A 13,875-nucleotide genomic window follows, 5' to 3' on the forward strand; every position below is an offset into this window, starting at 1 on the left:
GAAAGAAAGCTTCCAGGTTGTGGGTTTTAGTTATTCAAAACACAGCACCAATTTGGGTGCCATGCTGTTGAATAAAATATCAGTGTATCTTATTGCCATGCAGAATGACTTAACAAATAAACTATTGCTAAGGGCAATAACAATATTGTGTCTGTATTTTTAGAACTACTTCAGGGGAAAAGGAAATCAATGTGACTTGATTTATTAAAAATGATTTAAAAAAAACAATGAAGTCCGCTAAAAGTGTAATGGGCCACAAGTTAACAACAGGAATTAAACATTAAATCACTGTCCTCATTTCTCCCGAGTCCCTGTCTTAAACCTTTGGAAGTGCCAGATGGTGGTGATTAAAGGCTTTTGGCTTAATGCTTGAGACATCAGTGCTTAAACAAAGCCTGGTCGATGATTGAATCCTATTTTTGCTGAACAAAGTTGATCTCATTAAAAACTTACAACAGTGTAGAATTTCTTGATGTTAACATAATTAGCATTTCCTCTGGGACCACCTATTACTAGACACAATTTTAACTTGTGTTCATGACTTCCTTTACTGAATTGGCAGCAATTATAAATCTAAATTTCAGTATTTTATATGTTGCTGCATAAATAATGTAGTGTGTTTTGACCAGTAATCAAAATGAGATAGCACAATGCAAATCTATTAAACATAATTAAGTAGACGTAAATAATTTCCTGGTGTGAAAATTCAGTAGTTGTACAAAACCAATTAAAAGTCATATAAAATATGTTTGATCCAAATTTTATTTTTAAAAAGTGCAGCTTTCAGACTAATGAAGTTGACAAAAACATTAGTGGTGTGGTATTTGTTTCAAAGCTTTCAACTTATCTCTTATGTCATCTTCACTGCTTTCAGGCTAGTCCTCAGTGCTGTTTCGGACTATTTTGCAGCTATGTTTACGAATGATGTACGTGAGGCCAAGCAAGAAGAGATTAAAATGGAGGGCGTCGACCCAGATGCACTTAAAGCACTTGTCCATTATGCTTACACAGGTGACCTGTAATGTTATATTTATAGATGACTTTTTATGTGTTCGGTAGCAAATGTCTATATTGGAGGTCAACCTCCATTTTAAATTTCCAGTAAAGGAAACAACAGTCACATTTCACAGTATGTCTGAGTGAACTGTCTTGAGTGAACATATTTCAAGGTACAGGATATGTGCACTGAATTTTTTTTTGAATGTGCTGCTTCTGCAAATACTTAAAATTGGGTTATGTTTCCTGTCTTGGAAAACTGTTAAATGCTCAAGTCCTGTTTCTAACACAACAAATCAAGAGTGTGATATATATTTATTTTGTTCTTATTTTTAACCATTTAACAATCTTGCATGAATCACATGGTTAAAGATGTTAACAGTTAAGGTAAAATTGCTGTTCTTTTTTTATTTGGGTAACTCAGTCCAAGTAATTTGTAAAAATATTGGATTTAAATAAAGAACAAAGAACAAAGACAATTACAGCACAGGAACAGGCCCTTCGGCCCTCCAAGCCTGCACCGACCATGCTGCCCGACTTAACTAAAACCCCCTACCCTTCCGGGGACCATATCCCTCTATTCATGTACGTGTCAAGATGCCCCTTAAAAGTCACTACCCATATCCGCTTCCACTATCTCCCCCCGGCAACGAGTTCCAGGCACCCACTACTCTCTGCATAAAAAAATCTACCTCGTACATCTCCTTTAAGTCTTGCCCCTCGCACCTTAAACCTATGCCCCCTAGTAATTGACTCTTCCACCCTGGGAAAAAGCTTCTGACTATCCACTCTGTCCATGCCTCTCATAATCTTGTAGACTTCTATCAGGTCTCCCCTCAACCTCCGTCGCTCCAGTGAGAACAAACCAAGTTTCTCCAACCTCTCCTCATAGCTAATGCCCTCCATACCAGGCAACATCCTGGTAAATCTTTTCTGTACCCTCTCCAAAGCCTCCACATCCTTCTGGTAGTGTGGCAACCAGAATTGAACACTATATTCTAAGTGAGGCTTAAGTAAGGTTCTATAAAGCTGCAACATGACTTGCCAATTTTTAAACACAATACCCCAGCCGATGAAGGCAAGAATGCTGTATGCCTTCTTGACTACCTTCTCCCCCTGCATTGCCACTTTCAGTGACCTGTGTACCTGTACACCCAGATCCCTTTGCCTACCAATACTCTTAAGGGTTCTGCCCTTTACTGTATATTTCCTATCTGTATTGGACCTTCCAAAATGCATTATCTCACATTTGTCCGGATTAAACTCCATCTGCCATCTCTCCGCCCAAGTCTCCAACTGATCTACATCCTGCTGTATCCTCTGATGGTCCTCATCGCTATCTGCAAATTCACCAACCTTTGTGTCGTCCGCATACTTACTAATAAATTCAGTTACGTTTTCCTCCAAATCATTTATATATATTACAAACAGCAAAAGTCCCAGCACTGATCCCTGAGGAACACCACTTGTCACAGCCCTCCATTCAGAAACACAGCCTTCCACTGTTACTCTCTGTCTTCTTTGACCGAGCCAGTTTTGTATCCACCTTGCCAGCTCACCTCTGATCCCATGCGACTTCACCTTCTGCACCAGTCTGCCATGAGGGACCTTGTCAAAGGCCTTACTGAAGTCCATGTGGACAACATCCACTGCCCTACCCTCATCAATCATCTTCGTCACTTCCTCAAAAAACTCGATCAAGTTCGTGAGACACGACCTCCCCTTCACAAAACCATGTTGCCTCTCACTAATACGTCCACTTATTTCTAAGTGGGAATAAATCCTGTCTCGACGAATCCTCTCCAATAATTTCCCTCCCACTGATGTAAGGCTCACCGGCCTGTAATTACCTGGATTATTCTACCTTTCTTAAACAAAGGAAAAACATTGGCCATTCTCCAATCCTCTGGGACTCCACATCATGACCTCCCCTATAGCCAGTGAGGATACAAAGATTTCTCTCAAGGCCCCAACAATTTCCTCCTTTGCCTCTTAGTAAACACTTATTCATAGATCCCTCATGACATTGCTCAAAATGTAACATTTGGCTTGGATTTTCACTTTTGGGCCAATTCCCCGCTCTGCAAACCTGACCCGGGAGAAAGTGCCCCGGAAGCTTGGACGTTTGGTCCATGAAGGGGATAGGTGGAAATCAGAGTCACAGAAGGAGTGAGGAAGCTGCTGGTCTTGGGCTTGGTGAAAGTCCTGTCTCTGTGCACAAGCACTGTGAGGAAGTTTAAAAAAATAAATAAAACATAAAACAACCCTCCATCCCTCAGCAATTGCATCACTCACCTCCCACACACTCTCGATGCTTCATCCAAGGCAACACATGCCACTTTGTGTCCCTGACCCCCATGACCCCTCATGCCCTCCATGCCAACCTATACACCTATAACCACCCCTTTGGGCACCTCATACACCCCATGCCAGCTCTATACCACTCTACTCATATACCACCCTACTCACTCCCTTAGTGCCAACTGTCACCAACCCTCGCCCACTACACTTTGCCCTTACAACTTTACATGCTAACTCATCCAGTATCCACAATGGGCAGACTTCAGGACTCATGCTGAGAAGAAATTAAATAAAGTTCTAAGTGCCTATTGCAAATTATAATTATAAAAATGACCCATACTTAAAGACCCATTTACTGGGTGAAATCTTTCTTTTGGCAGGGTGACACAGCAAGTGGGAAAATGATTTGATTTGATTTATTCTTGTCACATGTATTAGCATACAGTGAAAAGTATTGTTTCTTGTGCGCTATACAGACAAAACATACTGTTCATAGAGAAGGAAATGAGAGACTGCAGAATGTAGTGTTACAGTTATAAGAGAGTTTAAAAGATTTAGAGTGACGTTTTAGAAGCATAGAATAAGAGTAAAAGATAGAATTAGAAGGTATGCTGGGCACAGCTTGCAAGAAGTAGTCTCGCTCCGACACCATCTTGAAAATGGCATGGAAGCTGCTGATTCCAAGGGCAGCTTCCTCTGCTGTGCTTTTAGGGACTTCTTAAAAAATATATAACTTTCCTCCTGCCCCAGAACACCCACCCCCAAAGAACAGCCCCCTTAGAACAACCCCTCCCCACCCCGGGCAGTGCCAAGGGGCAATACCAGGGCACTGCCCAGACATGTTTCCCTACCCCCTCCCAATGGGATATACTCACCTGTGCACCTCTGGTGGGTTCTGCTTGCCATGTGCAGGTCGTGGGGGACTTGTTGCGATTCATGTCAGCATGAGGGTACGCCAACATAAAGGACAATCTAATGGCAGAGAGACACTATCAGGCATAAACACCTGATGATATTAATGTTGGGATTCCCATTACATCATTGGCAAGAGGTGGGGACAATTAGAATGTGAAATCTCACCGCCATAAACCACGTTTTTGGACTCCCTGGGATTTCCCATCCCACCACTCATCCAACTCCCCGAAAATGGAAACGGAAACCCTGCTCCCCACAATATATTTACATTCCTTCAACTATATAATCTCTTAAAAAACAAACATACATTCAAGTGCTGAATTCCTTATAAAAGCAAACATTGAAATTCATGGCTCCACTCTTCAAAGAATCTATAACCACATGTACCTGTTGATCAAACTGTGAAATGACAGGCAACTTACAATAAGTGATAATGGAAGATTGTGAAATCAGTCATGCAACATTAATCTAGTAATTCTCCAATCTAGGATTGGAGAATAGCCAATGTTGTTCCTTTATTTAAGAAGGGTAGCAAGAATAATCCAGGTAATTACAGGCCAGTGAGCCTTACATCACTGGTAGGGAAATTATTGGAGAGGATTCTTCGAGACAGGATTTACTCCCACTTGGAAATAAGTGGACATATTAGCGAGAGGCAACATGGTTTTGTAAAAAGGAGGTCATGTCTCACTAACTTATTGAGTTTTTCGAGGAAGCGACGGAGATGATTGAGGGTAGGGCAGTGGATGTTGTCTACATGGACTTCAGTAAGGTCTTTGACAAGGTCCCTCATGGCAGATTGGTGCAGAAGGTGAAGTCGCATGGGATCAGAGGTGAGCTGGCAAGGTGGATACAGAACTGGCTCGGTCATAGAAGACAGGGGGTAGCAGGGGAAGGGTGCATTTTTGAATGGAAGACTGTGATAACTGGCGTTCCTCAGGGATCAGTGTTGGGACCTTTGCTGTTTGTAATATATATAAATGATTTGGAGGAAAATATAATTGGTTTGATTGGTAAGTTTGCGGTCGACACAATATTTGGTGGATTTGCGGATAGCGATGAGGACCATCAGAGGATACAGCAGGGTATAGATCAATTGGAGACTTGGGCGAAGAGATGGCAGATGGATTTAATCCGGACAAATGTGAGGTAATGCATCTTGGAAGGTCTAATACAGATAGGAAAGATAGAGTAAATGGCAGAACCCTTAAGAGTATTGATAGGCAGGGGGATCTGGGTGTGCAGGTACACAGGTCACTGAAAGTGGCAACGCAGGTGGAGAAGATAGTCAAGAAGGCATACGACATTCCAGGACATTCTTGCTTTCATCGGCCAGGGCATTGAATTTAAAAATTGGCAAATCATGTTGCAGCTTTATAGAACCTCAGTTAGGCCCCCCCTTGGAATATAGTGTTCAATTCTGGTCGCCATACTACCAGAAGGATGTGGAGGCTTTGGAGAGGGTACAGAAAAGATTTACCAGGATGTTGCCTGGTATGGAGGGCATTAGCTATGAGGAGAGGTTGGAGAAACTTGGTTTGTCCTCACTGGAATGATGGAGGTTGAGTGTCAACCTGATAGAAGTCTCTAAGATTATGAGGGGCATGGACAGAGTAGGATAGCCAGAAGTTTTTTTCCAAGGTGGAAGAGTCAATTACTAGGGGGCATAGGTTTAAGGTGTGAGGGGCAAGGTTTAAAGGAGATGTATGAAGCAAGTTTTTTTACACAGAGGGTGGTGGGTCCCTGGAACTCGCTGCTGGGGGAGGTAGTGGTAGCAGATACAATAGTGACTTTTAAGGGGCGTCTTGACAAATACATGAATAGGATTGGAATGGAGGGATATGGTCCCCGGAAGGCAGGAGGTTTTAGTTAAGAGGGGCAGCATGGTCAGTGCAGTCTTGGAGGGCTGAAGGGCCTGTTCCTGTGCTGTAATTTTCATTGTTCTTTGTAATTGTGGCTTTCCAGCTTAAGTTAACAGCCAGAGTGAAATAGCAAACAACCATTTATTTTAACACTCCACACAGATTTCCTTTCAAAGATTTAAAGGGAAACTCTTTCAAAGCCTTAACAATTGCTTTTGACAATTCTTGTGACAGTTTCAATGGGTTCACGCACATTTTACATGCATTAATGTCCAGTTTTTAAAAAAGTTTATTTATTAGTCACAAGTAAGACTGACATTAACACTGCAGTGAAGTTACTGTGAAATTCCCCTAGTTGCCACACTTCGGCACCTGTTCGGGTCAATGCACCTAATCAGCACGTCTTTCAAACTGTGGGAGGAAACCGGGGCACCCGAAGGAAACTCACGCAGACATGAGAAGAACGTGCAAGCTCCACACAGACAGTGACCCAAACTGTGAATCGAACCCGGGTCCTTAGCGCTGTGAGGCAGCAGTACTAACCACTGTGCCACCATGTTCTAACAATCCCAAAGGATACATTACCTCCCAAATTGTCACTTATCTCCCCCATGAGCAACTTATTTCTCCTAAAGTGTCCTGGGACCATATCCAAAGGGACCTGGTCTTGCTTGCGTGTGACTCCAGAGCCACAGCAATGTGGTTGACCCTCAACTGGCCTCTGAAATGACCTAGCAAGACACTAAGTTGTATCAATCACTACAAGTCTCAATGAAGAAATGAAATTGGATGGACCGCCTGGAATTGACCAAGGCACCTTGTGGTGGACCTCAGTTGTGCCTTTGTCCTATATGGACCACCGTTGTGTGTGTTTGTCATACCTGGACACATCCCCTTCCAGTTTGGTTCCTCCCCTCAGCACCTAGTATAAAGGTGGCTGTCTCCTCCCCCTTGTTCAGTCCAGGTCGGTTAATTGTTGGGATCTGCTCCTGATTCTGTTGTGAATAAAAGCCTACACTTATATTGGCATATCGGTAGTCTTTCGCCTTATTGATAGCGCATCACACCTAAAAAGACAACAGCAAAACAAACAGCCCTGTCGACCTTGCAAAGTCTTCCTTACTAATATCTGGGGGCCAAAATTGGGAGAACTGTCTTACAGACTAGTCAGGCAACATCCTGACATAGTCATTTTCACAGCATCATATCTTACAGAAACACCCCAGACATCACCATTACCATCTCTGAATATGTCCTGTCCCGCCAGCAGGACAGACTCAGCAGAGGTGGCGGGCTTCACAGTAATATACAGTCAGGAGGGAATTGCCCTGGGAGTCCTAAACACCGAATCCAGACCCCGTGAAGTCTCATGGCTTCAGGTTAACCATGGGTAAGGAAACCTCTTACTGGTTACGATGTACAGTCCTCCTTCAGCTGATGAATCAGTACCGCAGGAAAGGATGTGATATACATGTCCTTAGTCTGCTGTACATTACCATGTATTTTTCACGCTAGATTTGAAATGGTACACATGGGCAGTACCATGTGCGACAGAGATGCGGTCTGCTTGTTTGCAGTTGGGAAATTAAGGAGGAATCAGGGTCAAAGCTTTTGATAAAAGCAAAATAAAGACAAGACTCAAAACATTGGTTCTATTCTCTCTCCACAGATGCCGAGTTTCTCCAGCATTTTCTGTTTTTGTTCCAAAACTAATGAGATGTATTGGGAAGATATTGAAGCATTTGGCAGGAGGGATGCGAAAGTTTGCAACTTTTTAAAGAAATAATTGTCTTTGTTATGTGTTAATTATGTGATCAAAGTTATCTTTATAGGATATAAATTATTGAGTGTGAAAATGTTTTTTCAAAAAGGTTTTACCGAAATGTGACTGGCAGATTTATTGCTGCCAGTGAAAAACGAAGTAACCAATTAGGAAGAAATATATACTTTAAATGTTCTGCTTAATAAGATGGTAACAAAAAATTTACTCAATCGCTTCAAGGGAAATAACCTTTTTTCAAATTTGTCACTTGTTCATGAATTGTACTGAGTCAAAAACATCGGATATAGAGCTGGGACTCAATTAAATGGATCCAAGGTGTTGAAATTGGAATGCCTCTCAGAATAAAATAATAGCGCTTCTTCCACATTGCTCTTGATTGGTTCCGCTGTATATTTTACAGGCCTCTTGGAACTGAAAGAGGAAACTATAGAGAGCTTATTGGCTGCAGCATGTCTTCTCCAGCTCTCTCAAGTGGTGGACGTATGCTGCAACTTCCTCATGAAACAGCTCCATCCATCCAATTGTTTGGGAATAAGATCCTTCGCTGATGCTCAAGGCTGCATGAATCTGCTAAATGTGGCCCATAGCTATACTACGGTAAGGTTATCAAAGATTGATGCCCGTTTTTGTAGCTGTTTCTGGAGGCAGTTCCTGAGAGAGAATTCCCAAGGGGGGGGGCACAGGAGGGGGCGGGGGGTTGGGAGTGGAATGGGGCGGGTGGTTGGTGGGGGGGGGGGGGGGGGCGGAGAAATGCAATCTATGTCCTAAAATCTGAATGTGGAGATGCTGGCGTTGGACTGGGGTAAACACAGTGAGAAGTTTAACAACACCAGGTTAAAGTCCAACAGGTTTATTTGGTAGCAAAAGCCACACAAGCTTTCAGAAGCTTTCAAGCTTCTGAAAGCTTGTGTGGCTTTTGCTACCAAATAAACCTGTTGGACTTTAACCTGGTGTTGTTAAACTTCTTACTAAAATCTGAACCCAGAGTAGGAAATTATTGCACATCATCACCTTGATTGTTCATCTAATGTCTGTATAGTATTAACCAAGTGAGGGAGTCACCAAATATTTAAGTATAAAACCACTATTGCGTTTCATTCGTTAAGCAACTCTCTAGAATTAATGCATGCAAACATTTTTATACAATAAATGTTCTAGCTAAGATCTTGGAAACCATTTTGTTTTGCTGTTTTCTACATTTTCCACTACACTATAGGAATCAATGTGAAATAGGCGGCAGAATTCCAGTTCACAAAGCACTTTGGATTAAATTGACTTGAGTCTGTAAACTTCCTTCAGATAATTTTCACAGTATTTCTTGCAGGCAGAGAATGCTACATTGTGTCTTTCAGTGTGGCATTAAAGAATTTGCTAAAGGGAGTTTTAATTTGCATGGAAACCATATGTCAATCCTCCCTCATCTGTGTACTTGCTGACCTACATGGGTTCCCATTTAAACAACGCCTTGATTTCAAAATTCTCATTTAGCTTTCAAATCCCTCCATTGGCAGGTCCCTCCATACCTCTGTCATCTCCTCCAGCCCCAAAAACCCTCTGAGATATCTGCACTCCTCTAATTCGAATCTCTCAAGCATCCCTGATTTTAATGGCTCCATCACTGATGGCCATGCCTTCAGTTACCTCGGCCCTAAGCTCTTGAGCTCCCTCCCTAAAGCCAATTGTTTTTCAATGGGCATTGCTGATCTGCTCTTGTTCATGGTATCATTTCGGAAACATTTAATGATTGTTCAATTGTTGTCCAACCATGGTATTCAAACCATGGCCGGAATTCTCTGGCCTTGCCTGTCGCTGGGAAACTCTGGTCCCACTGCAGTGAATGGAGTTTTGGCTAATCACCAAATTCTCTGTGCTTGCTGGCAGCAGTGGCAGGGGTGAACAACATTGGAGAATTCCAGCCTGTATCTTTGGTTTCTGTAAGCCATCTTATTAAATGGTTGTAGTGATGTCAGTAAATTGGCGATAAAGTATCAGTTCTGTAAGTCTATGCAGGCTTGATGGGTTTCTCTTATTCCAGAGCCCATCTTAGAGACTTCAGCAGATAATCTATAATACTAACATTGCGGTGCAGTAGTGAGGGAGTTGCTGTCTTTCAAATGAGACATCAAACCAAAGCTCCATCTGTCTGCTTAGTTGTGCATTACAATATCCTTTGACATGATGGGCGGCACAGTGGTTAGCACTGCGGCCTCACAGCTCCAAGGACCCTGGTTCAATTATGGCTTAGGTGACTGTGTAGAGTTTGCAAGTTCTCCACATGGGTTTACTTTGGGTGCTCCAGTTTCCTCCCACAGTCCAAAGTGTGAAGTTGATTGACCATGCTAAATTGCCTTTTCGGGCCCGAGTCTCCCATCCCAACACGCATGCTTTTTGGCATGTCAGGTTGGGAGAGGCACGTGCTGGCCATTTCACGGGATTCGCGCATGCATCCCTGATGCATGCACATCTCCCACAGCTGGAGAACAGGCACAGTCGGAACCGTGCTGGAAACCGGCGGGAAGACAAGGTAATTGATTTAAATCTATTTTTAATCTATTTTAAATGTCATTATCGGGCCTGGAACTCAATTCTCTGGGCCTCATAGCATCTCCCACCTCGCCAGGAGGATTTCTCTCTGGCAAGGTTTAGAGTAGCTCCCCACTTGCAGGGAACTAGTGGGACACCCCGCTGGTATGAAGGGGAGGGCAATTGGGGCCCCCCAGGGGGTCAGGCAGCAGGGGGTGGTGCCCTGGCAATGTCGGCCTGTGCCCCCTGGCACTGCCCAAGGGGCAAAATGCCTCTGCCCAGGGTGCACCTTGGCACTGCCCACCAGGCATCCGGCAGTGTCATGTGGGTGGGGCCTATTGTGGGCAGGGCCTAAGCGCGATCGGTGGGGGTGGGTGGTTCCACTGCCATTCTGCAGGTAGAATTGGTCAGGGCTGGAGGAAGGCCAGTGATCGGGGTGGGTTTGGGGGGTGTTGGTCTGCCGGGAGGGGGGGTCTGCCTCCCGGGGGGGCGGTGGGGGGGGGGGGGAATCATCACTGCTTGGAAGGGGTGGAGGCCGGAGGTTGCAGTGCTCCGGGATCGAGCTGGAGTCTGACAGTTTTGGGCCACTGAGCATGCGCAGAGGCCCTGAATTGTCAGACTGTGGCGTGAATAAGCCCCACCCCCTGAGCTTTTAATGATATTCACAATTGTGACCTCTGCATTGCACAGAGTGTGGGAGATTCGAGTCTGAACTCCCACTGAAAAAACAATCGTAAATTACACCATTTTTCCTGCCAATACAGCATTTAGAATTTTTTTGGGAGAATCGGGCCCTTACTGTCCCAAGAAAGAGGAATTAGCAGGGTAAATATGTTGGATTATGGGGATAGATCTTGGTATGATGCCCTGTTGGAGAATTGGTGTAGACTGGATGGGCTGAAAGGCTCTCTTCTGCACTGTAGTGATTCTATGATTCTATGCTTGTGAAGAAGAACAGTTAACTCCAGTGGCTTGACCGATATTTACCCCTCATCCTACATGACTAAAACAGATAATTTGATTGTTACCATAATGATGTTTGTGAAACCTTGCTTTGTACAAACTGGTTGCTGTGTTTCCTCGATTTAGAAAGTGACTACACTTCGAAAGTACTTCATTCATTGTAAAGCGCTTTTGGACATCCTGAGGTTGTGAAAGGCATTACGTAAATAATTTCCTTTTTTAGTATAGCATCATTGAAGTTGAACAAAAAACAAGGGGAGAAAGTAGACAACTGAGTCATGGAAGGACATCTAATAGATACAAATAATAGAGGTTAAGCAGAAAATAAAAACTGCAAAAGAAAAAAATGACAACTTGAGGGAAATTCTGTGCAACTGTTAATTAAAATGGGAAGTAATAGAATATTTAAATGGTACATGTTGTTCAAATAGTTTTGTCTAAGTATGACCCTGAATACTGAAGTAAGGTTCCTGTGCTATATCAGTTGTGCTACAGGTTATGCTGACTTAACTTGACTTAGTGGAAGCAATGACATTTATTTATATTGTGAAAAGCAACATTCTGAGGGCACATTATTTGGCCGTCACAAGTCCTCTCAACCTTCTTTTCTCTAAGGAGAACAGCCCCAGCTTCTCCAATCTATCCACATAACTGTAGTCCCACAACCTTGGATCCATTCTCAGAAATCTTCCCTGCATGCTCTCGAAAGCCTTCACAATCTTCCTAAAGTGGGGTGCCTGGAGAAAATGGAAGAGAAACAAGAATAAGGTGACAGTAAATAATATAATACAGTGGACAGGGGTAACATCAGGGATGATGCAAAGTACAGGAGTCAAGGAGTGAACCTGTCACGAACTTCAGAGTTGAAATGAAACATACTGGGGGGAATTCTCCCAAAAAATTTCTAAGTGCTGAATTTGTGTGGAAACTGGAGTAATTCATGCAGATTTTTTCAGTGGGAGTTCAGAGAAGAATCTCACACACTCTGTGCACTGCAAAGGCCACCAGCATGAATATCATTATATTTCAGGGGGTGGAGCTTGTCCCCGCTGGAGAGGCTTAAATCAGCATGCTGAGTGGACAACGGCGAATGCGCTGATCTGTCGGTGCCAAGATCGGTGCATGCATAGTGGCCCCGCACTGCCGGCCTCCCGATTCTTGCTAGCTCAATCGCTGGCCAGCCTCGCGACCCTTGCAATTCTGGCTCTCTGCCCACCCCCTGCCTCCCCACAACCCACCCCCCATCTGCCCGGTCGCTGCCCCCCCCCCCGACCATTCCTGGGCCCAGCCCAGATCTCTGCCCTCCCGACCTGCTGCGATCTTCAGCCCCCCCCGACCCCCGACAGTAACCCCCCCTGCAGTCCCGACCCCCCCCCTGCAGTGCTGACCCCCCCCTGCAGTGCTGATCACCACCACCACAGGCTGCCCATACCCCCCACCACCCAGCCCACCCCGATCACTGGCCTCTCTCCTTACCCACCGATCCCGACTGCAGAGTAGCAACAGGAGCCGCCCATCCCTATTGATTGCCCCATCAGCCCCACCCCCATCAGCCCTTCAGGCCTTGCCCCCATATGCCCTGCCTCCTTGGCACTAGCCTATGCCTGATGGGCAGCACCAAGATGCCCCCTCAGCATTGGCACTTTGCCCCTTGGGCAGTGCCAGGGCCCCAGCCTGGCACTTACCAGGGTGTCAATGCCCAGGGGGCGCCACCTCCCCACCGCCCAACTCCCTGGGAGGGCCCAATTGCTCCCCCTTCACTCCAGCGGGGTTGGGCCGCCAGTTCCCCGAAAGTGAAGAGCTACTGTAATCCTTGCAAGAGTGAAACACTCTGGTGGGATGGGAGCTGCTCGCGGGCCCAGAGACTTCAGTCCCCGGCCCGCCAATGATATTGAAATAATATTAAAATTACCATTGAAATGGTCTGTTCGTCTCACCCCAAATTCCGGTGTGGAGCCGACGCAGCCGGAAGTCCGCCTCTGGGAGACGTAAGCAGGACACGAACACTCACGCACACCCCGCGAATCGGCCACCGCGGGATTCTCCCGGCCCGATGCGCTAAAAAAAAGCACAGCGGGATGGGAGAATTGCGGCCATTATCTATATATACGCACAGCATCATGTTAGTTCTCAAATTCACCTGCAGCAACCATATCACGGGCACCTTTGAAATATTTACAGAGAAAGTTAAATTGCGTAAAATTGAACTGTTCATTTACATTAGAAACCTACGAAGAAATAAAGAATCTATCAGCTCCAGACAGTGTAAACGAAAACCTGAAAGCTCCTTGCCTTCCACAGCTCTCAGTAAATAAGTGATCTCACTAACAAGCAGGAAGGACAATTTCAAGACTTTATTCTAACCTGCAATTTCAGCTGGTACTTACAAATCACTCGTGTTTCATTTTGCTGCACTAGGTAACCTTGAAAGCTTGACAATTAGATTATAATATGCATTCTCCACCATTCATCATCATTGAAGGTATGAATAAACAATTAGACCCCAATTTTCTTTCCTCAAATTTTCCATTC

At 44.5% G+C, this 13,875-nt stretch overlaps 1 protein-coding gene across 3 annotated transcripts in view; it reads left to right on the forward strand.

Annotated features, from left to right (window-relative positions):
• LOC144492962 (kelch-like protein 4) overlaps positions 1-13,875 on the forward strand; it is a 158,774-nt gene that overhangs the window by 93,756 nt on the left and 51,143 nt on the right. For all 3 annotated transcript variants that reach the window (XM_078211671.1, XM_078211672.1, XM_078211673.1), the window contains exons 3-4: positions 875-1,011; positions 8,258-8,454. In XM_078211671.1, the coding sequence (XP_078067797.1) occupies positions 875-1,011; positions 8,258-8,454 (334 nt within the window). The remainder of the gene's footprint in view (positions 1-874; positions 1,012-8,257; positions 8,455-13,875) is intronic.

The sequence above is a fragment of the Mustelus asterias genome, chromosome 4, assembly GCF_964213995.1.
Source record: "Mustelus asterias chromosome 4, sMusAst1.hap1.1, whole genome shotgun sequence".
Classification (NCBI taxonomy): Eukaryota; Metazoa; Chordata; class Chondrichthyes; order Carcharhiniformes; family Triakidae; genus Mustelus; species Mustelus asterias.